At 41.6% G+C, this 27,934-nt stretch overlaps 1 protein-coding gene across 1 annotated transcript; it reads left to right on the forward strand.

Annotated features, from left to right (window-relative positions):
* The first annotated feature begins 636 nt into the window (after window positions 1-636).
* NELFA (negative elongation factor complex member A) lies at window positions 637-27,898 on the forward strand. The gene is made up of 11 exons (XM_066548725.1): window positions 637-924; window positions 8,476-8,647; window positions 9,735-9,896; window positions 10,807-10,896; window positions 12,728-12,858; window positions 13,030-13,099; window positions 13,930-14,018; window positions 15,175-15,286; window positions 17,433-17,689; window positions 18,658-18,757; window positions 20,249-27,898. Exons 1-11 carry the CDS (start codon window positions 673-675, stop codon window positions 20,431-20,433), a joined length of 1,620 nt encoding a protein of 539 aa, XP_066404822.1. The 5' UTR covers window positions 637-672; the 3' UTR covers window positions 20,434-27,898.
* The last annotated feature ends 36 nt before the right edge of the window (window positions 27,899-27,934 follow it).

The following is a 27,934-nucleotide window of genomic DNA, read 5'->3' on the forward strand; positions in this document are numbered from 1 at the left end:
TCCGCCATGGCTGAGGCACCCAGAGCGCCAACCTCCGAGCAAAGCCATGGAGAAGACACTGCGCCCCTGGCAGAGGCAGCACCACGGCCGGGGCTCTCCGCCTCGGCCCAGCTGCTCGGATTAAAGCGTTTTAAGGGGGCATTAGCGCCAGGAAGAGGCGCTGGGTGGGAACACGGGCCGGGCGTGCAGTGAGCGGGCTGCCCGCCCGCCTGAGGGGGCTTGGGGCTGTGAGGGAAGGAGATGAGGTGCTCTGGAAAGCGCCGCGCCGGGAGGCGCCGGGGCCAGCCCACCTCGGGCAGGAAGCTCTGCCTCCAGCCCCGCCGCGCCTCGGCGGCGCGCTCGCTGCTCTCCGCCCATTTCTGCCCAGGAGGAGTCAGGGCGGACTGTGAGGGACAATGAGCTGGGGCTGACAGAGGAGCTTCTCTACAGTGAAGCGGCGCCATCTTGCAGTACGGACGAAAAGCTGTGGTGGGCGCCATTTTGCACTTGGCTGAGAGATGAGAAGAGCCTCATTGCATTTCCCCTCCTGGGCGCCGCCATTTTAGGTTACGGCATAGCCTCCGCCTTCCCAAGCGCAATCTCATTGGGCGCCGCCATTTTGGCTTACGAACAAGACAGCGACCCGCAGGGGTCCTCACCCCCTCCCTTCCTCCCTTTAGGTGCCTTCATAAAATGCCCGTCGAGAATCCCCTCTTTTTTCGCCCCGCTCCCAAGATGGCGTCGATGCGGGAGAGCGACACCGGCCTGTGGCTGCACAACAAACTGGGCTCCACGGACGAGCTGTGGGCGCCGCCGAGCATCGCCTCGCTGCTCACGGCCTCGGTCATCGACAACATCCGACTCTGTTTCCACGGCCTTTCCTCGGCCGTCAAGCTCAAACTGCTCCTGGGGATGCTGCACCTGCCCCGCCGGGCGGTGGATGAGGTGAGAGCCGGGTGGGAGTCGCAGCGAAGCGGGGAGTGTGTGTTTGTGTGTGTGTGTGTGTGAGGGGGAGAGGTCGGAGATGGCGTGAGGGGAGAAAGGGGGGCAGTGCCAGCACCACCTCCCCCGCCCGCCCTTTTTCTTCCACACGGGGGCTGCGGGGAGGGGGGACCGACCCCGGGCTGCCCGCGGGGCGAAGCCGAGCGGCCGCAGCCCCTCAGGGCAGGGGCGTGTGGTAGGGCTGGTCCCCACAGCCTTCCCCGCCTCTCCCTCGCAGCCTTCCTTGGACGGGCAGCAGTAAGTGAAGAAGGTCTCCCGACTCGGTCCTCGGTGCGAGGAAAAGCGCCGAGATTCCCCGCGATAAGGGAGTGAGTGGAGTGGGAGCTTTGCTGCTGCTCCTCCTCTTCCTGCTCTTCGGGGATTCCCTGCTTGGCACTAGGCTTTTGGAAGCCGTTTGGACACGAAACCCATTGTGTGGCCTACAGGGACTTATTTTAGGGCTGTCTTTTGGGTGTCTTTTACGGAAGAGGGCTTTTCTGAGGCAGTGGTTGTGCCACGGCTAGGGAGAGGCAGGATCGTTCGGTCCGTGTGTGCGTTCAGCTTCCTCCACTCCTGCCTTAGTACTGGCGGCTGTGGAGGTGTCACAAGTCGAGCATCTCGGCTTTAGGGAGGACAGCAGCAAGTGCTGAAACTTTGGCAGTGGAAGATCTGGGGTCTGCACTGAGCAGTGCTTTTCCCCACCCTCCTGCAGTCAGGTCTTGATTGGGGAAGATTGCCATGGTTTTTGTTTGCCTCTCTTTACCTTTCTGTAGCAGCTGGTGCTTTCCTCTGTTGTCCTACCTCAGCTAATAAACTGGCTGGCTCGAGTCTGAGCTGGCTCTGCAGGCCTTTTCATTTGGCCCTGGACCGTGCCTCATCTGCACCCAGCTTACTCTTGCTAGTAGGCAGCTAGAGATGTTTGGGGCAATAGCTGGAGAATGTCTGGAAATGTTAGGTTTCTTCAGCCAGACTGAAGGAATTCCTCTCCTGCTTCCATCACGTAAAGTAGTATTTCCTGGTAACAATCATGGAAGTGGTGTGGAGTTAGTTTTCACCTTCCTGTGTAGAGTATCCTCAGCTGTGCTTTCACCAGTCTTTCTTGGCTAAGACAACTGCTTCTTAAGCTAAATATACATATATACCAGGCAGGGTGTGGTATGTAACTGGGATTGTTGTATGCTCAGCTTTTGTGCAGTTCTAGGCTGAAAATGGGCAAGCATCACCTTTAAGAAATAATTGAGTGTAAGTCTTGCCATATGCCATTTAATGTTTGTCTTGCCATATATATCTGTATGATTCTTCACTGTGTTACACTGGTGTCACTTTAAAAAAAAAATTCTAGTTCAGCGTGTTTATGCTGATTTTTAAAACATGATATTCCTGTTTAGTGCCTGTCCAGTGAACAAGCTGTCATCCTTGTGTGTGATAAATGGCGTTGTGTTCTGGACAAACAAAATAATCCAGGCCAGAAAGGGGGATGGGAGCTCGTGTGAACTTGTGAGTTTGCAAAATTCTTGTGACCTTAGTGTGAAAATCCAAGTAGCCTGGCAGAAATTAGTATTGCAGTGTTTAGAAAAATCAGTGGTGTTTTTAGATTGAAAAGAGCCTCAAAGAGCTTTAGGACCTTCATAAATGGCACTCATGGCAACTCTTGGAGGGAGCAGCATTCAAACAAACTGAAATAATTTGTTGAAATGCTTCAAGTATGTTCACTGGGTGAATGTTTTAAACCAAACCCGAGGAAGAGCTGCCAGCAGCTTTCCTGGATCTGTGCTTGTGTTAGCTGTGGAAGATAAAGTGTAGAGAAAAATGTCGAGAAAAGCCAGTCAGTGTGCCTTTTACTGTGTAAAAGTGGTCAGTTGTGTTCCAAATGTAAAGCTCTTGTTCCTGCTCTAACAAAATACTGTGGGATTTTTCAGTTTGGCAGAGTTCATGAATTCAATCATAAGCTTAATCTTTTGTTGTAAACTGATGATTGAGATCTCTTGATTGAGATCTACCCTTAGCATCTTTAATTGTTTCAGGAACATGTGATTTTTTCCTTTAGCTGGGAGAAGGGCCTTAAAAAAACTGAAAAATAGAAAAACCCCTGAGGCAAAACCCCTTAACATTGCTGGTAGGCCTACTATTATTATTATTACAGGCTTCTTTTTATAGATGGCAAAAATAGCTGATGTAACCAAACTGCTGACAGAAAGGGTTGTTGTCATATCAGATGATCATCATTTGTGGTTAGTTTGCTAAGATAGTTTTATTTGTGCAGATTTGTCACCTAACTTAGTATCAAAAATTTCAATGTTTTAATTGGCATGGAATACCTTGCACACAATATCCAGAAAATAGATAAATAAGTCTGTGTCCAGAAGGGCTGTGCTGTGCACATCCCTGCAGCAGCCTTTGCACACGATATCCAGAAAAGAGAGAAATATGTCCAGAGTGGCTGTGCTGTGCACATCTCTGCAGGAGCCCTTGCACACAATATCCAGAAAAGAGAGAAATGTGTCCAGAGTGGCTGTGCTGTGCACATCCCTGCAGCAGCCTTTGCACACAATATCCAGAAAAGAGATAAATGTGTCCAGAGTGGCTGTGCTGTGCACATCCCTGGAGCAGCCCTTGCACACAATATCCAGAAAAGAGAGAAATGTGTCCAGAGTGGCTGTGCTGTGCACATCCCTGGAGCAGCCCTTGCACACAATATCCAGAAAAGAGAGAAATGTGTCCAGAGTGGCTGTGCTGTGCACATCCCTGCAGCAGCCTTTGCACACAATATCCAGAAAAGAGAGAAATGTGTCCAGAGTGGCTGTGCTGTGCACATCCCTGCAGCAGCCCTTGCACACAATATCCAGAAAAGAGAGAAATGTGTCCAGAGTGGCTGTGCTGTGCACATCCCTGCAGCAGCCTTTGCTTGTGTGCTGGGGAGTGCTGGAAGCGGTTCCTGCCAGGACAGGGTAGCTGCAGCTGCCTGGAAGTGAGTTTCTCACTTGGAAGTCACCCCCATGTGGGAAAGTGATTATACTGAACTATGAGGGTGCTGAATGGTTCTCTTTGGAAAGTCCTGTGTCTTTCCTGTGCCATGTGCCAGTCTGTATCGATCCTGTGCGAGAAGCACCGAGCTGGCATTTGGAAGCTTAATTGTATTGGAAAATGCATTGCATCAGCTTTATACAGCTTTGGGAATCTCAATAGCAGCTACAGGATGTGTTACATGTTAAAATATATTCCCCTCTCAAGATAACAGATTCAAGGGAGTTATTTTCTCTTCAAAATAATTTTTTTCTGTTTCTGTATAGTAGCATTTTCATGAAAGCTTAGAATAACACAGAAACCATTTGGGAGCAGACATTTGAGTAAAAAGCAATGTGGGATTCAAGGAAACTGGTGGTATTTGGTTTAGAAGGGATTTAATTGCTCCTGGTCCTTTCTAAATCTCTGTGAAAGCTTCAGTCTAGACAAGTGAATCTTCAGTGAGCCCTCTTGAAAGCTCAGTCCTTCACTTAAGTGATTTTATCCTCATATGTAATATCTTTCAATTTTCATAATGTTTTCATTCAACACTCCAGATACTGTATAGATATAAGTGACTTAGTCCTCATAATACTGTTGTGGGACAGGTAATAAAACTAATTTTTTATCATGCTGTGAACCTCATTACTGCATGTTTGTTCCTGCTGACTAATAAGAATAATTGGCTTTCATTTTCATTTTAAATTGTGTCTTGTAGGCAGTTATCAAAAATTCCTTTCCCACTGTAATTCTCTGGGAAGAACTTGAAAACTCTTGAATCTTATGGCTTTTCATCTGTTAATTTTTTTTCTAGATAATTGCACTTATTCGAAATGATGCCAGAAGCTCAGCGTAGTGCTGACCAGAGTTTCAGTTGTGAATTTGGCAGAACTGTTATATTTGTTTATTTTGCATATTATATTCTTGTTAACATGATTCACAATGGCAAGTGCAAGCTTTCTTTTTATGCCAGTATTTATTTTATTTGTTCAGGGTTAGACTGTGATGTTACACCAAGTCTGGACAAGGACTGTGCTTCTGTGCTCTCTGAATTGTCTTGAGAGGAGGAGCCCTGTCCCAGCAGGAACCTGCCTGTTTATTACAGTAGAAATCAAAACTGTTCCTGGTACTAGCTTATGTGCACCAGGAGCCACCTCTGCAGGGAAGTGGGGATTGTGGAGTGTGGGTGCAAAGGAGTGAGAGGGGACATGACATTTGCATTTCCCTCTGTATTGAGAGCACACAGGCTGCTGTGCACCTTTCTGGCCTGCACTTAGAGTTCATAATTATTCTGTGATGTAAATTGGGATATTTTAATCCAGTAGTTCTCTTGGCCACTTCAGCTTTTTTTCATGATTAAAATGCAAACCACATCCAATAGTGGTATTGACCCATCCTGGGTCTGTATTGTGTAAATATTAATACTGTGTTTTCAATCCAATGCTTTTAGTTTAATGAAAATATTCTATAATGGTAATACAGCTACCTATTAAATACCATCTTTTCTATAGCCTCAGAAAGATGAAAGCTTCATTTGGTTTATTAGCCAACTGTTGATACAGTTGTCTGAAAGTGTTGTTATACACATTAATTTAGGCAGAATACAAAGCAAATAAATGTGAAATATTTGCAAGTAGTCATCTTGGAGCTGTCATGTTGTGTGTTACAAGTAACACTTCCTCTTAAATACCTTCCCACAGTCCTGTTTGTCCTTCCTGCACAGCCATTATTAATCTGCCTGTGTTCCCAGACACTTCCCAACCTGATCTCTGCTTGCTAGATGTTTCTAGCTGTGGCCTGTGCTTTTTCTTGTGTGCTAGGAAGCTGATAAAAATACTTAAGATCCTTAAGTTTTAGACGAGAAAGACACTGGAACATGTTACATCAGATCTTGACATTCATGCTTAACAAGATGCTGATGGGAGTCTTAATGACCCAAGTGTTGCAATCATGGACAATTAAGAATGTGCCCTATAAAGTAATAGGAAAACTGCATGTAGTATTCCCTGATGAGTTGCATTTCATGCATTCTCAAACTACAAATGAAATGTTTCTTTTCAGCTGCCAGTTGAACAGTGAAGTGGGGACATGTATTTAAATTGCCATTTGAAGGCAAACCTGAGTCAAAACTCAAATCCAGGCTTGTTAAATGCAAAGCCATATTCAGGCAAGGTCTCTGGTTAGCTCACAGCACTTGTTAGTGTGCTTTGCTTCCCTGTGTGTGATAGTGACTTATTTCACCATGTTCTTTCTGTCATGAGGCTTTGTGATAATGTTATTTGCCCCATGCTAGGCAAAAAAATTGTTTCTGGGCTCCTTTCTTGAAGGAACCAAAAGCTTGTTAAGCAGTGGGTTTTGGCATAAATAGGCTGCCTGAACTTCAACCCTGAGAGCAGAGGGGATGTAACATGCCCAGACCAGAGTTCTACAGGAACATTCATAGTGTGGGCATGTAGCTCTGTGAATTTTGGTACAAATAGGAGTTTTGTGAAGCAGATATGAAGGGTAAATTGTGAGGATGCAAGAGACATTTTTCCTCTGACTTTGCTTTTATGAAGGAAATGATATTCTGTACACTTACCTGCATTAGTGGTGTCCACGGAAAAGCTTGTGAAAGCTATGAATTCATCAGCTTCTGGGATGTTTTAGGTGTTTTTTGTAAATCAGTACCTTGATTCCTTTAGGACAGATAAAAGAACAAAAGACCTTGCTCTGATAGTGTTCACAGTCATTCTCATCCACTGTAGAAGTGACTTTTGTTAAGGAGTGTAGGGTTAGAAAAGAGAGCTGGACAAGTGTGTGGAGGTTCTGGTGGGGTTATGCTTACTGAGGAATAAATGAGCAATGGAGAAGCAGCAAAGACTGGAACCTCAGAAATGGATTCTTTCCACTGGAGAAGCGTTGGTTAAATTTGACAGCACATTAAACAGTGTGTGCTCCTGGTTATGGGCTCAGTTTAATCCAAAGCAAATCAATGGCACTGCTAAGATGGGAACTGGCCCATGTACTGCATTCTTCCTGCTCCTCTCTTTGTGGTTCTGGTGTTTGTGTGGCTGCAGTCAGTCACTCTGAGGAGTTGGTCAGCTTTAAGCTACAGAGGTGCTCATTTGGGGTCAGATGGAGTGATTGTTTCACAAGCACACAATGTGTGAGCCCTAAAACATGCAGGGGGTAAAGGACAAACTGGCTCTGGAGTGGACTTGTAAACCCTTCCAAAGTGAGAGGGCAATAACATTGTGCAGATGAAAGGACTTGAGAAATGTCAATGTTTTTTTGCCTCTGAGCTTTAAAAGTGGATGGGAGAGGAATGGGGAGCAGAAATTTAACTTGATTTCTTTTATTTAGAGTTGTATGCATAGAGTAAGTTCATTTTATTAAGCCTTTTCATATAAGAGTGCTTTAAATAAAGGGAAAGAAACAACATGAAGCTGAAGATGAGTCTCTTGCTTGTCTTCCTGTGTTCAGATACATGATGACTGTAACTAAGCTTTATGTGCCACAGTGGGTGGTGAAAAATCAGAATTGCTATATTTCCTTATACTTGCTTGTACATTCTTCAGTGTTAATACAATGCAGATAGAGTAAACTACTTTATATGATTTTACTGTTGTGTTTTGTGGCTTGTTAGACACACAGAATATCTCAAACATCTTAGTTCACTGAAGCTTGTGCTGTCATGCTTACATGAAAATTTACTTAGGAGAAAAGAAAGTTCACTGTTTGGGAGTTTATACTTGCTTGTGAATGAAGTAAACCCCTGACTGTAGTCACCTTGATTTTCATGTCATAGTGCCAACAGATATGTTGGTCAGTAATTAAAAAAATTCTGTTACAATGAAACTTGAAATTTACTTCATTTATTTATTTGCATTTTTCAAAATAGAAAAATAACTTTTTTCTGACTATGAAACTTTGGGTAGATGGAAAATCTTGTTGCTCATGGCATATTAAGAGGGCTGTATTTACTTCCCATGATAAATAATTTTTGTCAAACACTACAGTATTGATTAGGCTATTTTGGCTTCAGCTTAAGTAATATTTTGAAGACAATTATGATGCAGATACAATCTGTCTGTGTAATTATGCTGTAGGCTGGCAAGGGGCACATCTTCATTTAGATGCCTGTTCTAAATAACTTGTATTGTATTTGCATATTCCCATCACTGAATAGAAGGTGTGGGTCACAGGGAGTATGAATGTAAAACAGAAGGAGACAGTAATGTAAAAATTTGGCTGCTGGTTTAAAAATGCCCAGTGCTAAACAAAGCTTTGAGCTGCCAAAAGCTCAAAACAAACTTGGGTTAGATTGGCTGAAAGCAGTTTAAAAAAATTACCTTGGTTCATTCTTTGCTTGGTTCTAGAGTTAATGTATAACTGTGTGGAAACAGTCTCCCTCTTCCCTCCCCCAGTAGTAAAACATTGTGCATGTTTGTATCTTTTTTAAATAAATCCAACTATAATCTGTTTAAAACTGTTTCCAATTGGTTGATTTTCTTTTTCTTTTTTTGTTAGATGAAAGGGGCACTGACTGAAATTATCCAGCTCGCTACCTTGGATTCAGACCCCTGGGTCTTAATGGTAGCTGATATTTTAAAATCCTTTCCAGATACTGGCTCCCTTAACCTTGATCTTGAAGAACAGAATCCCAATGTTCAAGATATTTTAGGAGAGCTTAGAGAGAAAGGTAAGTCTTTTATATTGGTGAAAATTGCAGGAATGTGATGCCTTTTTTTAGGAATAACCTGTCATTTCACAGACAGCCTTGCTGTCTTAAAGTAGAGATACAAGAACAAGCACTGTCTTGTCTCTGGACTACCACAGTTCATGACCTGGAATGTTACTGGCCTGGGAGCTGTGGTATTTGAGGAATGGTAGCTTCTTAAGTTATCTTTTCACATATCATCAGAATTTAATGTCAGTTATTGCCCAGAGTGTGAAGGGCAGCACAAAAGTTGTGTGGATTCATTAGTACCACAGGCTGTGCTGCAGCTTAGTCAGTAAAGATATTTTCTGTGTTGCTCTGACTCACATTTGTGGTACCCAAGACAGCAGCAAGTCTCTGTCTTGTGTGGAAGCTCCACACTGTCCTGGGCAGGGGCTGCCTCTGTGGAAGTGTCTGGCCAGCAGGGCATCCGTGCTGGAGGGAGGCTGATCTCAGGAAGAGCTGTGCTGCTGATGGCCAAGCAGCTGCAGACTGCCCAGCAGCTGAAAATATTCACAGTTGCTGCTTCAAAGGGCAGCAAAACTACTGATGGATGCAAAACTACTCCTACTCCAGTGGGTTTATTTTAGCACATGGTCTAGAAAAAGCCCTTGGGCATCCACGGACAGACACAATCTCAGGGCTGGAGATTGCAGCAAAACAATAATTAAATGACTTGGAGGTGGAAACACTGTTTTCTTTCTATAAACAAATGATCTATCCACACTTGTGATTTGGATTTTCATTCAGTAGTTTGGTTTTCATGTGTAATTTTTAAGGAATCTGAGAATTCAATCTTTTTTATCTGTTTTTTGACAATAGCAGCATATTTAAGATACCTATAATTTGCCTAGGTATAATTAAAATGGAAGCTTTTATTAAGTTAATGGGAAAAACATACTAATAACTGGTTATATATTGTGTAATAATTGGAGTTAAATTACTCTTGGTGTTTATACAAGTATTCTAAAATTTAATACCACCTGTACAGTCTAGTTGTAAAATGTTTTGTCATTAGCTGTCAAAGAGGTGCTAATACCCCTGTGTACTGTGTTAACTCTTTATGCAGTAAGTGAATGTGAAACTTCAGCTATGTTGCCGTTGGAATGCCAATACTTAAACAAAAATGCCTTGACAACACTAGCTGGGCCACTTACTCCCCCAGTGAAACATTTCCAGCTGAAAAGGAAACCTAAAAGTGCCACTCTCAGAGCTGAACTCTTGCAGAAGTGTAAGTAGTATTAAGATTGTGTACAAATTAAATGGTGAAAGGCCAATTAATATTCAGTATATTCTGTCTTATTCTCCAGAATTGTGATACACATTAAAATGTTCTATTACAAGAGCTTTTCTGGATGATGATGATGGTCTGATGTGTGGAAGAGCAGGTGCAAGTCATTCCAGCCAGGATTGCATTAAAATGCTAATATTGATTTAAATGCTGTTCATATTTCAGGGCATACAATGAGCTGTAGCTTCATAAAGCACAGATAGATCCTCTCCTGGTATATGTAAAAGTCTGACTGAGGACACCTTTGGTTAAAGCTCCTGAAGCAAAAGTTAAATGAGGACAGTTTTATTTTGCCATGTGCTTTTGGAGCAGAGAGCAAGGGCTGCTGATTAATGCTTTATTTCACTCAGTGTGGCTGTATAGGGTGTAAAAACCAAGAGAGTTTTCCCTTAACAAAGGCAGCATATGTGTACATGTATGTATTGGTAGCTGGTTGAACTAAGTGGTCTTAAAATAGTTTACTGCAGCTGCTGTTCTGTTGCAGCAGCTTGCTGCTTTCTTGCATGTAACTTGAGTTGGTCTAGTTAAATACAAAATCTGTAACTTTTCATAATGTGTCATATAACTTTTAAAAGTTATTTAAATTTCTACTGAGTAAATTGCCTTTTCTGGTAATTTCTTTTAGCTTAGGCCACCTTGTCCATTGCATAGTCATACTGATTTTGCATTTTCTCCAAATACTGTGTTTACTTCACATAAATGACCTGGGTTTTAATTAAAATGCAATTCTTTCTTTGTTGATATTCCTATATCTCTTTATCTATTAGTTAATAACATTTTATGTAAGAAGCATTGTGTTAGGTATTTTCAGCACAGGTTCTGTAATAACTAAAGCCATTTTTCCTTTTAGCAACAGAAACCGCACAGCAGCTCAAGAAGACTGCAGGAGTGCCTTTCCATGCCAAAGGCAGGGGACTGGTCAAGAAGATAGATACAACAAGTATGGCTCACTTTCATCAGTTCTCAGAATGAAAACCTGATAAAGTAGCCTTGATGAAGAATAAAATTGCCATCTGTTTTTTACAAAAGCTTAAATTTTTTTGAGGCAAAGGATTTCTCCCTTTCTGCCTCCCTCTCTCCTCATACTTAAATATTTCTGACATATCTTGTCAGAAAGAACAACAGTGAGTGGGGTTTTTCAAATGGCAAGTATATCTGCCATGCTTCTAAAGTGTATGCAGCTAGATCATTTCTATAGACTTTGATAGGAATTTAATTTGCATCACTCCAGGAATAACTCCTGACTAAGCCATGTTGCTCCAAAAGGGAGCAGAGTGGATCACAGTAGTCTGCTGTGCTCTTTGAAATGCTGTGAAGTAGATTGAAACTATCTTGTATTTGTATAATTCTGTCTGGAGAAAGAAGAAAGGACAGTGTTCTCTGAAGCCAAGGCTGAGCAGTGAATTCTACATGGCAAACCTGTAGAATGATCCTTCAGCTTTGTATTAATGCATTTCTGCTGTTTGCTAAATTTCTTGAACTGCTTGAATTTTTCAAATAAGGTGTGAGAAGAGGATTTTAAATTAGTTACATACTCTTAAATCACTGCACAGATATAACATTCCTGGCCACCAGTGATGCTGAGGCGGGAACCTTTGAGAGATTTCTTGGTGTTGTGGCTGGAAGTACTACGAAATACTATGAAGTACTTTGTGTCAATGCTATTTAAGATGTGGCTTTGAAGGCTGAAGTTTGGCCTTGTGTTCATGCAGGAAATGCAAAAGGTCTAGTTGTAATTTGAGCTAAAATTTTTCCATTATAGAAAAGGACTCTTAGTTCTTGGCTGAATTATTAAAGCCAGTTCTTAGAACCTGGCCTTTAGAGCCAGTTGGCCTCTAGAAACAGGAGTTGGGGACCTGCTAAGGTTTGCTCTGCTGCAAGGTACTCACATGGGTCAGAGAGCATTGTCCTATGGTTGAAACATTTTCAGTACAACATTTAGAAAGATACAGAGTCTCTAAGCTCAAACTGAAGTTCTCTGTTTATCATCAGGGCATGATGAGATTGTCAGGAAGCTCAAAGACCTGATAGATCTGTATATGTATCCCTTATCTTTTAATAGTTAAAAGATTGCTGTGTTTGGTGCTAGCATTAAGTGTGAGGTAGAGGGGCAGCATCATAGAGCTGGGAGGAAACAGATGCTTACAGGTGTAGCTGATGCTACTGAGTGTGGAGACAGCAGGTCTTCTGTTTGCACTCTAGACCCAGACTGGTCCTCCTCCTTGTGCAAACAGCAGCTCTAGATTTTCACACCCCTGTGTGAGGCAGTAACTTACCTTTGCAATATATCACAAGCCCGTAGCCCTGCAGAAGCTTGGCTAAGATTTTTGGTTAAATACAGTTTTATCAAGTAATTTGATTGTGGAAATCAAAGAGCAACTTTGGCATTCAAAAGATTTATGTCCTATACTGTTTTACATGTTCAGAGTTTATTTTTTACAAGTAAGGAAAGCATCTGTGTGTATAGGAAAAGTAGGCTTTGTTAGCAGTGCACCTGTTGGATTACTTCATGTAGAATGGGGTTGCAAGCATTGGTCAGAGATTGGCCCTTACTCCCTTTTTGAAAAGTAAAACCTAATCTGACCTTTGAGGGACATGTAGTGCTATAGCCTATTCCACATTATAATATTAGTGTTTATTATAGACATTTTAATTTAAAGGGCAGCTAATGTGTGCATTAAGAAGGGGAGGAGCTGAAGAACTCATTAAAGCATTTCTCATAACCAGTTAAACACTTATTTCAGTTGTTGCTTTCTTTGCTCTTCCTTAAGCACCACTCAAAGGAATACCAAAACAAGCTCCATTCAGGAGTACTTCAGCTCCCAGTGTTTTTAGTCCTTCTGGAAACAGAACTCCTATTCCTCCTTCAAGGACACCTTTGCGCAAAGAAAGAGGAGTGAAGGTAGGTGCACTCCTTGTTTGTCTGCTCAGGTCTCTTCTCTCACCTAAAGTGAATTTCTGCTGCTGCTCTGAATCAGTATATTCAAGGAAAAAAAACCTGAGGATGATATTTAGAGATAAACTACATGCATTTAACAATGATTATTAAGTTCTTTGTGGTCTTTCTTTTTAGCTTCTAGATATCTCTGAGCTGGATATGGTAGGTGCTGGCCGTGAAGCAAAGAGGAGAAGAAAGACATTAGGTTGGTACAGCATTCTACTTACAAAGGCTGTCAGTACACCTGCAAATAGGATCAAGATTTGTAGTACCATTTTGTTCTTAATTTGCTAAAGCTTAGCCTGAGCTAAACTTGAAAAATTAGGGGATGTGATACCAACCAACCCAAATAGGTTTTAAAGGAGGATTTTCACTTGTTTCAGTCCTCCTACTCATATGGCCTTGGCCTAGGTAATAAAACTCAATCATGTGAAAGGATTGAGCTAATCAGTTTTGCTGTGGGCAGCCCACAGGTGTGTGAGTGGCTTCAGTAGTGGCATTTTTCTGAGTTGTTTTCATCTGCTCACTTCTACTGTCTCTATGGGCATGTGAATTAGGTGAAAGTAATGTTGAAAAAAATTTATAGCACTTTCCAAAATTTTGACTGAGAGCTCTTAGCAAGTGAATAATATCTGATACACTGCTTTTAAGGCAAGCAACAGGGTTGTGCCCTACTTAACCATATCAAGAATATACACTATGCAGCATATTTTTCCTAAAACAATTTTTGGTGTTTGTTACAAAAAAAGAATACCACCTCAGAACAAAACAATAATTGCAACTAAAATGTTGCTTAGGCTTTCCTGCTTTCTAGTATCAGATTACTCAGTTACTGTATCCTGTACATTGTTGTTCAGTTCATTATTGGTTCATTATAAAACTGTGTTTGGAGATTACTGTATCTATTTCAGTGTATACCTCTCCAAGCATGTTTTAGCATACTTTGAGAAATTGATTTTTATATCTTTGTTTAAAAAGTATATTCAATATTTCTGAAAAAAAATGTTTGGACTCACTTGTATTTTTATGCAATAGATACAGAAGTTGTGGAAAAGCAAGCCAAAGAAGAAACAGTAGTAGAAAATGCTACCCCAGATTATGCTGCTGGCCTTGTATCTACACAGGTAAAACCAAGCAAAATCTATCAAACAAAAACCAACTAGTCAGGAAAAAAAAAAAAAATACTCTTGACATGTGCTATTCTAAATCACTTAAACACTGTTATGGTATTTTACTCACTTGTTGAAATGTGTATCTTTTTGTAAAAATTTCCACGTAATTTTTTTTCAAAATTCCATTATATTTTCACCAAAGAGAAAGCAAACCTGTCGCTAGAAGGCTTTCAGTCAGGGAGAGGAAGAACCTATCATGTGTAGGCCTTTTTCCTCCTATTTCAGATACAGCATATTAGAAACTACAGTGTAGCTTTGTGTCCTCAGTCAGGATGTAGGTTCTACTAGAATGTTATGTCCTGTCCTTGCTTTTGAGTGAGAAATTGTCTGCTGGGCATGTGTGACAAGCCAAGGCCAGCATACAGGCAGATTGTGGAAGACCAGAGTAAGGAGTGAAGGTCATTGCCACTCTTTCTGCAGAGTGCTAAGAGAATCTTTGTGTTAGCAAGTTCCACATTTTACAGAATGTCCATGTTTTATATAGTAGGGCTACCTTAAACGATTCGTCTATTAGACTTACTCCCCCCAAAACTCCTTTCCTCTCTCACCCCTTATGTTCAAAGGCTGGATCAGGCAGTGAAATCATCAACCATGCTGCTGTTTTTATGCTGTGTATGCAGTGTCATGTATAATTAAGTACAAAATGAGGCTTTTTCTGTAGCCTCATCATCCTAGATGGCATTAGTCATGTTGGTGTTGGCTGCCTGTTTCAGTGGGAATGGTGTTTTTGCCTGTGTTGTTACTGCTGCTTTCTGCTTGCCTGTGTCCCAGAGGCCTTTGTGTTCTCCTGGGTGATAGCCTAGGAGGCCTTATGGCCATGGATGAACATGGTTCTGCTTGCTAGTGGTGAGGAGCATGTTTCCTCTGGCAGATCAGTAGTCCTAGAGTGCAATTCTTCATAGAGTGTCATCTGCACAAATTTCTGATGTTTGAAGTAGAAAGTCAGTGTTGAACAGGTTGTTAGGTAGGACTCCTAAAGGAGGAGTCTGCAGTTAAGTTCCCAAAAGGAATATCTTAGTAAAACAAATGTTGAAGTTGTATTTAAAATGCAGAAACAGCCCATGAATACTTGCAGTGTGGCTTTAATATTTTCTTTTCTGTTCTGTAGAAACTTGGCTCGTTGAACAATGAGCCTGCACTACCTTCTACAAGTTATTTACCTGCTACCCCCAGTGTGGTGCCGTCTTCTTCCTATATCCCAAGCTCTGAAACACAGCCAGGTAACAGACACTTCTTTCCTCTTGGGACCTGATGCCTACAACTCTGTACAGTTTTACTGTCTGCCTGCTCTTTTATTTACAAACCTACTGTCCCTCAACTTGAGTGAAACTCCACCTTAACAATATAAAATCCATTGCAAGACTCCAGCCTTTGAGTCTGGTGAAACCAGACATATCATTTAACCTAAGTAAAGAAAATAATTGTTGGCTCTAAATTTTTAGAGAGACTGCTAGCTAAGTCAAGTAAGTGAAACAATTTCCTGATTCTTTTTTTTCTTACACAGTAATAGAAAATCCAGCTTTTGCTATCCCCAAAGAGTAATCAATATAAGTCTGAAGTATATATTCCATGCACACACGTGCTAGCACATACAAAACAGTTGCTTTCAGAAGTCAGTTTTATTTCTAGAGCCAAGTGCATATTAGCTTTCACACAGTTTGGGATTAAGCCATCCATTTTTCTTCTACCTTTGTATAACAAAGATAATAGCTGACCTTCTGCATATTTTAAAAAGTGATGTTATTTTCAATTCTAGAAAATTGCCAATAGTAAAAAATAGTTTGTACAAGTCTTTTTTTCCTACAGTTTTATTTTAACCAGCTTGATTTTATTTTTCCTTCCCTGCTGTGTGTGAAGTCTTTAAAAGAATGTATCAGTTTATGCTAACAGATGTGCATGGCTGGGATTCATTACCAGCTCTGTCCATTAACAGAGAGGCAACATTTCAGTTTAATATATTATTTTTACTTGTGAGCTGTGGCATTTTGGGCACTATAGAAAACAACATAGATGCAAGACCCAGTCATTTCATTTGGGCTCAGAACAGTTCAGAATCTCTCTGAAGGTCTATGCACATCTTTCTCTGGCAGAAAATTGGCATTTCCAGAAGGAATGCAGCCAAAAACACAGCAGTGTGTCAGCAGCTGTGGTACTATTTTCCAGAGTGTTGGCATTGTGTTCAGCAGCAGGAAAAGTCTAGTTTAAAATTCTCTATTCTGTACTCTTTTCTTAGGGACTAGGAACATAAAACTGTTTGCTTGATATAAGATGCACACAGAAGATCCCCAGATTTGGCCTCATATAATCTGAGGTTGCATAATTAAGACATTACTTTGTGAAAGTCAGTTATTTTGACAAGAGACAAAGCCAGTAATGAAACTTGTAAAAGAATAAGGAATAACTCATACTGCAAATGTTTATCCTCTCAATTGTTCCACATCTACTGAAAAATACCAGTATTGCTAAAACCATTGCTGTGTCTGTGCCAAGGTGGAGAACCATAGATGTTTCATTTCCTAAAATCTGCTGTAAGGGGCATCAGTGTATCTCTGATCTGTATCTGCCTGTAGTCTTCTGTGAACACAGGGTAAACAGGTCAGCTTAAAGCTCATGAGGTTTGTGAAGGGTGCTCCAGCCTGTGCCCAAGAGCTGCAAAAGAATGTAGATAGTGTCCACTGGGTAATTACCACTGGCTGGACAGATGGTAACTTGTGTGGTCAAGCTGCTGTGATTTCATGAGCTGCCTCCAACTGCAGCCAGATTTGGAATAGTGTAACTTCCTTATTGCAGGTGAATGGGTTGGCTTTGAGAAAGAACAGTTAAGCCTTGTGGGGCTTTAACTTCTAGGAGTTTAGTGTTTAAATAATGAGTTATTTGTAAAGACTGTGTTTAATTATGACATCTGTTAAAGTGTATTTGTATTTTCAGTATCTTAATGGCACTTCCTTTGCAAACTGCTGCTACATTAGGTAAAAACTGATGAAATAATTTTTGACTTGCTCTATGTAATAGTACAGCAACAATCCTGGTAGGATCAGAGTACAGTTGTTAGAGCTATAAAAACTGAAAAGCAAGTATTGCAGTTTCAGTTTAATAAATTGGATATTGATTAAACATCAAATTTGATGCTAAATATAGCATATCCATATGGAAAAGCTAGTTACTCTGTTGTCTAAATATTTCTAAAGATAATTGAGTGGAAAGAGCATTAGCTCTTAGCTTTTTCATATGGATATTAGATGGCATATTGAATCGTGGTGCTAAAATGGAATCATCAGAGATTTTAGCTTTCTTTAAAGGCCACTGGTGATGCTAATCCCTATTTGTGGATAATAATGTTTTAACTATCCTGACTGGTTTTTGCAGCTGGCTCTGCACGAGAGGCCTTGCAGACCAACAGACAGACTGAAGAGCCTGCAGCTCCAAATGCTACTACAACTCTTCCTGCACAGTTCAAACAAAGAACACCCATGTACAACAGCAACTCTAATCCCCCTGCAGCTACACCTACCTCACCCCTAACACCCACCACACCTCCTGCCATCTCCCCTGCGGCACAGGCACCACAAGTGGCCCCCCAAACTCAGCAACAGCCACCACCGAAGAAAAGCCTCTCTCTCACTGTAAGTAAAAACAGATTATTTTTGACTGATGGTTTTGATGTGGATTGGATCTTGTTTAGATGTTGGCATTTCTTGGCCTTTGGATTATGGAGTGGTTGAGGCTGCTTTTTTTATAACCAAAGATTACAAAAATACTTTGTGGTTTAGCATGCTGTCTTAATGTTATTCACAACATTTTTAGTTGTGCAGTGTTAATGTTGCAGTATGCTGTTTGTTATGTAAAATAATGTATTGCTCATTATAAAGAATTTTGGGAAAAAGGTATATTTCCAGCAGAAATTGCCCAGCCAATTGCACATAATAGAAATTGCTTAAAATTGTCCTGACATAGCTGTAGTAGGAGAAAATACAAAAATAGATTATTTTAAGGTAAAATATTTTATTTCTGATCCACCTCATCCCACCATTATACATTTTTCAAAGCCTGAGAGTGGGGATATATCCCAAAGCTTCTTATTCCTGGTGCATATATAGCTGGTTTGATATGTGCATAAGACTTTGCTAAGCACATCTGTAAGCCTGGCTTGCAAGATCTGAACTTTAGCAAGCCAGGTGACTTCTTCTTTTCAGTACCTCTACTACATTTATTAAAGGAAAAGAAATCCTCTGAAATTATTGTAAGCCTGGGTTTGTTGGATTGTAGAGAAAGCATTGGATTATTTTCTTTTTTCCCTAATGTTATAAAGGACACAAAATGGATAACATTAATATTAAGCCTCTCACATGTTTCTGTAACTCTTTGAAGGTGGGTGCTTTTTTCAATGTCCAGAGTTCAATGGAACTGCTGTGCATGTTAGGTATAAGGATTGCAGAGGGGAAACCTTGAGGTTAGGATGCCTTTTTTGTTAACTTTCTGTAGGTCCTACAAACCTTTGCCTTGTTCTTTTATGCTCATCTGTGGGTATTAAAGTGGTCCCTGTTGGCAGAGTTTTTCTCCCCTGAATTGACATTTATTGTGTCTATTACAGAGGGAGCAAATGTATGCTGCACAGGAAATGTTCAAGACTGCAAACAAAGTTACAAGACCAGAAAAGGCTCTTATACTTGGATTCATGGCAGGATCCAGAGGCATGTATTGATATTAATTTAGCTTGCTTCTGAATACACAAATCTGAAATACTGCCCAGCATTTCTAAATGTGCATATGAGTGTGCTTTGCTTTAGCTTTGTCTGTATGTGTTGGACTCTTTGCTTTACACTGGACTCTACATACTTTGATGAATTATAGTTCTAACTACCTGGAAATGGGTCTTCAGTGTCCATTTCCACTAAGTCAACTGGTCTGTCAGAAAAGCTGCTGACCATGATATAACTGAACTCGCTGTAGAATCAGGGCTTGGGGTTGAAGAGAAGCAAGGCAGCTGGTAAGCTGTGAACAAAGTGGTTGGGTGCTACTGCTCTGCCTAGAGGACCAATGAATGTAAATTCTTTTGTGGCCAGCTGATGTACCAGTCGGGTAGTACAGAACCTCTTTGCTAATTCCTTGCTTTAGAAACTGGCAACTGTTATCTCAGAGACTTTAGATAACAACTGGTGCTGTGAATCACAGAGAGATAAGCTGTCTCATAGCTGGATCCTGTTATGTATTGGCCTTGATAGACCAAAGCTGTTTTACCTAGAAGATTATTGGATGTAAGATGAGAAGGGGCTTAAGAGTCCTTAAGTGAACTCCATCATCTGCACTAGCTCTGGTTTCTAATTTGGTATTTGTGGGCTCTTACCACCAGAGTCCTGCAGCCTAAGTGTGGCTCGTGCATTTGGAGTAATGCATGACCAGAGCAGAGTTACTGTGGTGATCCCTGAGCTTTAAGTTTGGTCATCTTGCATTAATGATGGTATTTTCAATGCTACTTCAAATTGCACTAGGAGGCTGTACTTTAATATCTACACAGACAGCCTTTTCTAATGCAAGGTAAAATATTATTTTGGAAGTGTGTGTGATATAGATTCACATATACATATATAGTAAAGTAAATATTAACATGAATTCCTTTAGTAATAATGCCAGCACCTTCTGAAGGTTGGATAAATAACTGCCAACTGATATTCTTGAGCATTGTTCCAGTACCTTGGAGTGTAACATTTAAAACTTTTACTGGCACGGACCTGAGTCTGGGACAAATGGTTTCAGTGAAGCTTTTTGGGGTTCCTTAACAGCTAAAAATTCTTGAGGCATTTAACTACAAAATGTCTCCCAAGTAAAATAACTCTGGTAGTTTTTTTACCAACTCCATTTAAGTTATAATCGTCTCTTCTGACTCTTGAGGTAGAGAGAAATGACACTGGCAGGCTTTACTCCCTCTTTTATTTGTTCTTCCAATTATGTTAGCCTTGAGCTTTGTCTTTTGGGGTCAGCTTTTGTTATTTTTAAAATTTGGTCTCAGGAGTATGGGGGGAGGAAAACCTTTATCTGGTTTGCTCAGCTTTGGGTTTGAGAGTTGTTTGTGTTTTGTGGGGGTTTTTTTTAAGCAAAAGTACCCCCTATCTTGTCTGATATACTGCTGTATATCTTAATATACTGTTGAAATGTATAACGTGTTTCTCTCCTTGTTTCTGCAGAGAATCCTTGCCAAGAGCAAGGTGACATCATCCAAATTAAACTTAGTGAACACACAGAAGATTTACCAAAGGCAGATGGCACGGGCAGCACCACTATGTTGGTTGACACAGTCTTTGAAATGAACTATGCTACTGGTGAATGGACCAGATTCAAGAAGTACAAACCTATAACTAATGTTTCCTAAGAGATGCAGCAGCAGCAGACTGGACCAAATCAAGTTTAGAGTCAACCAGCTCATAGAGTATGTCAACTGTACAAAATGGCATTCATGTGTACATTTCTTATTACCCTCCAGAGTAGAAGCTGTGCTCTTCAACCAAACTGAGCTCAGTGAACAGACGTGTTTGATGGTGTCAAACTCACTTAATTTCTTTTTTTATTAATCTTGGGAGAGGGAAAAATGATCTTAGGGGAGGGAGGGGGACATTGTTGCTGTGTTTTTGTTCAGGATGCTGAAAAAGGAGATCACAGCTGAAAGGTTACAGATGGGAGCAGTTTACTGCTAAGTACCAGAAGAGAAGACTACTGCGCAGTCACTCACGGTTTACTGTTAACTGAGGGCACAGATCTTTATTATAAAAACATTTTCTTTGGCAACATGAGTTCTGTCGTAAGAATGGATGTATGAAGCACCACAGGTCGGTACTTGACAATTTTGTATTTGAGCTGCAGTATAACTATTGCAGATGGTAGATGTCAGTGTCTGAAGGTACCCACTGTATGTTTAGCTTATTTATGCTTGGGTCATAGGATGAGATTGAGCAGCTTTGTTTTAGCAGTGGGAACAAAATGACATGGATCTCCTTATGCATCTGAAGGAGGTTGCTTTATTGTAGAAATCACATTTTTTTAAACCTTTAATCTCAACCTGACATAACTGACACCAACCTGAGACCTAACAGAACTTAACAGAAAGAAGGCACCCATTGGCTGGCTCAGCTGCCGTGCTGCTATCCACAGGTCCTGTCATCCAATCAGCTTCCTGCTCTAACGCTGTCCATGCCTTCCTCCAGCCAATCACAATCTCACTCCCAGCTGTCACTCAACTGACTCTCTCCTCACTCCTGACTGCCTCTCACCCCTCCAGCCTGCAGCTGTGCCTTTCCCATGGGGCCTTCTGGAGAGCATAAGCCTTAACCACTTTAATAATTATTACCCCATATCCTACATCTTCCCCCCCCCCCCTTTTTTATTAAGCAGTAAAAATCTTCTAGGGTTTAAAAACCTAAGCAATTCCTAAGACATTAGTAACAATGACAACAATAATAACTATTACAACTTTTCAAAAACTGTAACATAGGCTTCTCTGGTGTGAGTAGTAAGCCTTAACAGGAACATAATTCAATTTTGAATGAAATTAACAAGGTGAAGCTTACAACTGCTATATGCTTTGCTATCACCCAGGATCTCCCAAGAGCCTTCTTTTCACAATGAGGACTTGGAAGGCCTCTTCTGGATGAGGCTTCCATGTTTACCTCAAAGGAAAGTGGTCTAGCTTTTGCAAGCTAGTGAGTCCTTTTTTTGTACAGAAACACTTGGGTTTGATAGCAAACATCTGGGTTTGATAGCATACTTTTCCTTGTCCAGTCAAGGCCATAGCTTGGCCAGAGCTAAGACCTAGACTGGGAAGGCTTTCCTATCATATCCTTAAAAGAAATCTTCAGTAATAACTCACAGCTGGCTTTGTCATAAATGACTTGTAAATAACTATAACTATGTACATATATATACAACTACTTTAAAAGTACCATTTACCTTTTTGTCACAAACAAACCAATTCAAAACTATCAAAGGAAACATCTCTTTGTTTCAGCCAAACCTGCAGCCTCCAGGCAAGTTTGCTCCTCTGAGGAGGCAAGGTAGAGGTACAAGGTCCTGGTGGCTTGCAGCAACAACACTGGGGCTCACTGTAAGGGTGGCATGGCAGTGCCTGTGCCAGGGGAGCCACCTGCTCACTGCTGGCAGCCCCGTGCCCCAGAACAGTGTGCTCTGCACCCCCTGGTTGCCTCTGCTGCTGCTGGCCCTGTGGCCTGTCTGCCACTTCTGGGTGGATGTATGAGACAAGTGTTCTGGTGACAGCCATTGGGCTGGCTGTGCTGTTGTCACTGGGCCATGCTTCATGTGTGACATTGCCATACTTGATGGGCTGGCAGTCCCTGATGTGCCTGTGGCTGGCCATAGGCCACCTGCAGTGAGCTGAGTGCTGTCAGTGTGGCCACCCGGCCCACCCTGGCCCCCACCCAGCCAGGACCCCCTGGATGTGTGTCCAAAACCTGGAAGTGCGTGGCTCAAGCCACTGCCAGAGAGTTAGTATTATGAGCAGTAATTCCCACATTTTGGCATGCTCTAACCATATCTGCTATATCACAAGTACATAGGTTATGAACAGTGAGCAGTGCTTTTCTCCAGTCTTTGTTTGCATTTGTAAATGCAAGCTGCTGCAACAGAATAAGGCCAGAGTTATTTTGTATTCTGGCCTCATCATCGTTGGCTTGCCAGGAGAGCGTGGCATGCAGTCTGTCCAGGAACTGCACAAACAACTCTGCTGGACCTTGTAAAATCTCAGCAAAAGACATATTAGAGTCGATACCCATCCCTGGGAGTCGCTGCAGGGCCTGCAGGGCTAGGTGAGTGATATCACATACATCACACAGGTAGGCTGCCTGTGCTGCAGGGACTGCAAAGGGACCCTCTGGGGTCAGCGGGACAATGGCCGCTGGTGCATTTCTGTCCTGCAGCGCTTCCCCCTGGGCTGTACACAGCTCAGTAATCAGTTAGCCAGGCTGCTAACTGCATCACTGTTAGAATCATCTTCCTTGTGCTTTTCCAGTCAGGGTGTGAGGATGTGTGCAGTACCGATAGACTCAAGGTAGATAGGGCGCGATGGGAGAATATGCCACTTTCTTTTACTAGCGCCCTCAGTTCTTTATTTTACAGTCTAGCTCTTGGTACTGTGGGCATTGGTTTGGTGCATGTATTACTGGGCAGGCTGAAATGACCACCAAGTCGCCCTCCTTCATGGTGGTCTCCCAGCATTGCTGCCAACGCTGGACTACTGCACCGCCATGTTGGCCAGGAAGTGAGTTGCCACCTGCTCACAATGCGGGAGTTCTGCGCCAAAGGGGCCAGCACGCAGGGCATTTTATTGGGGTGAGACAGCTCTGTGGGGCTTGGGTTAGTCTTGGGATAAGGGAATTCAGCAGGGTTTGGGTCCATCTTGGGGTCGTATATGGGTTTGGGGGAATTAACTTCCAAAGCCATTGTAGTGGCTGACAATTGTGTGACTGCCTTTAATGGCTGCCATGGTTGCCCCCCATGTAGCAAGGTGCCTGCAAGCTTTGGCATCGCCATCTCTGGTGATATCAAAAAGTCTCTGCCTATTGCTTGCAGGTTTCTGATCAAAGGGACCCACTAAAGGTAAAATCTTTAACTTGATTAGATACCCAGTCCAGCAGGGTGCTTAGTTTCACATCAGCCAATATTAATAGATTGCTGATGTAGGAGCTGCCTGACCTGGCCCAAGCTCCTGCTTTGTTCCAGGGATATTCCACCTCCCATACTTTCTCCCACTAGTCCCCTCACCCTCCCAGTGAGAGGTGCACACACTTTAAATTCCCGAGTTCCTTCCCAGACTCTTCCTGGATCCTGCCTGGCTGGTTCCTTGACCTAGTGGGAGCTGCTACCAGAGCCCACTGCACACCCTGAGCCCCCTTTATAGGTCTCTGTTCGGGTCAGCCAGCAGTGGGGAACAAAGTGACACAGGCCCCCTTATGCATCCAAAGGAGATTGTTTTATTGTGGAAATCGGCCCTTTTTTATACCTCTAATCTCTACCAAACAGAAACCTGACATAACTGCAACCAGACTGACACCTAACAGAACTTAACAGAAAGAAGGCACCCATTGGCTGGCTCAGCTGCCGTGCTGCTGTCCACGTGTCCTATCATCCAATCAGCTTCCTGCTCTTACGCTGTTCACCATTCCTCCAGCCAATCACAATCTCACTGCATGTTCCTCCAGCCAATCACAATCTCACTCCCAGCTGTCACTCAGTGACTCTCTCCTCACTCCTGACTGCCCCCTCCAGCCTGCAGCTGTGCCTTTCCCATGGGGCCTCTGGGGAGCATAAGCCTTAACCACTTTAAAAACCCCATATCCTACATCTTGTTAACTCTCAATATTGTCAATGTACACGCCCAGCATGAGTTAATCTTTATTTGGTATTATTTGAGATAGACAAAAACTGAGTATCTTAACTTTCTGAAGAAAAAACCCAGTAAAATGGTAAAAGTAACTGTGGCTTGTGCTGCCTGGAAGTGATAGTTTCTTGCCATAGGAGTCTTGGGGTAGAAGTTGATCCATGGCTCTTGCATAGCAAGCCCTTAGCATAACTTATCTGAAGGAAGGGAAACAACTACGTCTCAAAACCAACTGGAGCTTTATTTCAAAATGGCCCTAGAAATGGTTGAGACACAGCTGAGTAGAAGTAGTTTTGTTGTCTTGAGGCACTATTAATGTTTGGTTGAGTAGTCAAAAGCTGCTTGATTGCCAAACCCTGACCCAAAAAGTTTTTAATGATTGTAGCTGTGGTTCTCACCAGTGTAGTTTTATCAGTATAATTGCTAATGTGACCACAATTATACTGGCATATAAATGTGCCTTGTACTTGTCCCCTGCTAGTAGAAGCACATTTTTATCTTTATAACTGTGTTATACCACTGGTGTAATCTGGCTTTAATGCTGCAAGCAAAGCTGGCATTTACTGAGAGGATTTATGTGCATTAGTCAGGATTCCTTCTTGGGACACAGCTTCACCATTTGAAGGAGGCTTGAATTCAGTGTCTGGTTTCTGCCACTACTTGTGTGTGGAGCAGTGCTTGGCTGGGAATGCTGCTTAGGAGGAAGAAATACAAAGATGAGTAGCAGAGTGGTGATGTGTTGAGGAGGTACCTTGGGCTGACTTAAAGATTCATGTTGAAGTGGAGCTTTAGGACTAAATGAGGCTTTTTTTTTTTGTTCCTTTTTTCTGAAAAAAAAGCAGACCAAATCCCATAGTACACTTGTATACTAATAAAAACATTTAGATGTTTGATTAGAATTTTTTTTTATTGGGGAATTTTTATTGCATTTTAATCTTTGTTTCTCAATCAAACTACCCACCAGAACAGGGCAAGTATAAATAATATTTTTTAAAAAATGCCCTGTATTCTACAGTATTTTAAGATGTGACCAAAAGTGTAGATTTCTTAACTTTATTTAAGCAAATACACAGAATGTTCTAGCTCCTGTAACGGGCAGGGTGTTTGATGGTAGCTGCTGCTGTTACAGTGTTGTGCATGATTTAGTGTGAAAGTTACTCACATATAACTGTCACATGGGGCTGTCCTCCCCAGAATTGCCCATTTCAGAAACAATGTAGATTGCAATTTTGATTCCAACTTCTCTTTTTAAACAGCTTGACAAGTGAAGGTGAGTAGTGAGTTTTAGTTTTTAGGAGTTTAGTAGAATGTATTATGGTTGTAACTTATTTGGTTTTAGAGTGTTACACAGTGAGGGCTAATGATAGGATATGAAAGTATTCATCTTTTAGAAGAAAGGTTTAAAGAAAAGTGACATTCCTTTTGTTGTCTGCATTCAGATTTTGAAGTTTTTTCCTTGTGATGACCAGTTTTCTGTACATGTGTATGATACTTCTGTCTTAACTGTTCCTGCTTGCTAGATGAGCTGCAAGTATCAGATACAGTTGTTAAGAATGAGCATTTAGAAAATTGGCTGGATTGAGGGACATGTACTGTCATTGTAAACTGTTGATGCAGGAGCTGTGCAGTTCAGTCGTGGTCAGGAGCTGCTGTGTGGTGGCTCTTTTGGCTTGCTTGAGATTAATGGTGGTCCCTCACTACACTTTCTGGGGCCACAGAAGCCTGCATTTCAGAGCTGTGCTTTGGGAGGAGACAGCTGTCCCTCTGCTCTTCAAGAAGCCCTTCTAGAATGCAGTGGAGTCTTTTGAGTGCAGTAGTATGTAGGAAGCTTAACCATGCTGCTGTTTGTAATTGCTGCATAATGCAGTTGGTCTCCAGGCCTGTTTGTCTAAAGTCAGTCATAGGCAATAAATGGAAATTTTAAGTAGAACTATAGTATATTTCTAATTCCATAAACTCATTATGATGAGACAATTTAACACTGCAAAATTAATTTTTTAAGTCACTCTATGACCCTCAATACCAGAGGACTACTTCAACTTGATCTGTGAATCTATAAAGTGTTTAAATGCCTAAAGAAGGGGAAGTTTCTGCAACATTGTTAAAGTGATACAGTGAGAAGTAAAACTACATGGAGTTCTTTGGTTCAGTGAATTAAATCATCAAATCTGTGTTCTGGAAGCAGGAATAATGCCAGACAAATCAGAAAGGGAAACTTCAATATTGAAATTCCAATGTATTTAGATTGTTACATCCAGAACAAAATCTGGCCTTGGAACTTGATGTTTTTTGTCTTGAATAGTCAGTCACTTGGATGGGAAGCTATTCAGTGAGACTCAGTGTGTGCTGTCAGGTTAAAAAAAAGCATTTCTTTACTCTAGAATGACTTGCAGATTTACTGAGTTGACCAGAGAAGTAATTCAGAATTTTCTTAAAGCTTTGCTTTTCTTCTTTCCTCATGCCTTTATCCAAGCATTAAGTTTTAGGAAATAGCAACCCCAAACTTAAGAACTTTGGGCTTGAGCTGCACCTCATCAAGGGGGATGTCCCAATCTCTCTTGCCCTTGCTTGTAGAGAAGCTCCTGTCTATGCAAGCCTGGACATGATATGAATTAGGTTCTTTGATTTGAGTATGAAATACTGCAGAAAGAAGCAGTGAAAGTGGTTTTTGATTTCCCTGTCCTTTCCAGACTTTGTTTTCAGGGGAGAAAGAGCACATTCATCTTACCCAGGGTTCTTCAATAACTTGTCCTATGGTGAAATACTAGGTTTCTGAAGGCTCCATTTTCTTTCATGTGTGCTGTGAGGACCAGAAAGAGTGAAATGAGTATTACAAAGAAAGGGAGCCCAAGAAGGATGCTGAGATCACAGATTCCATCTTTCTGTTCATTCTTTTGCTACTCTAATGCTTTGTAGTTATCTCCATACAAACCAGTCTAGGCTTAGTACAGTTAACACTCTAGTATTGGGCTGGTATTTTGTGGGTTAATTTGATTTTCAGTGCTGGCTTTGCCATTTAATCTTTCAGTTCAATGCCATAGGATCCTGGATACACTGGGGAGGAACCTTTGGTAGTTGCTTGATATCTCCATGTGGAATTGATCACTTCTCTCACTAAGTTGTGTCAAAGTGCAGACCACTTGTCTAGATAAAAGAATCTTGAGACTTTGGCATCATGCAGTTTAAGAGTGAATCACATTTTCATAGTAAGTCTGACTGGAAAAAAAAAAAAGACTAAAAAATGTTAAGCCAGAGCCCTCTGGGAATCTGGTGCCTTTAACAAAAACTGTCATTTTGTAAAATGTCACATCTATAGCATAGCCCGTATGTTTTCTATTGGTTTTTGTTTGGTTTTTTTTGTACAGATGTAAATTCAAAATATGCTGTCTTTGGGTACGTATTTTCAGTGTAATACAGTATGTATAATAAAAAATTTAGATTTTCTAAGGAAGTGGACTGATGCTCTTCTTAATAACCAAGTTGTTCA

The sequence above is a fragment of the Molothrus aeneus genome, chromosome 4, assembly GCF_037042795.1.
Source record: "Molothrus aeneus isolate 106 chromosome 4, BPBGC_Maene_1.0, whole genome shotgun sequence".
NCBI classification, from domain to species: Eukaryota; Metazoa; Chordata; class Aves; order Passeriformes; family Icteridae; genus Molothrus; species Molothrus aeneus.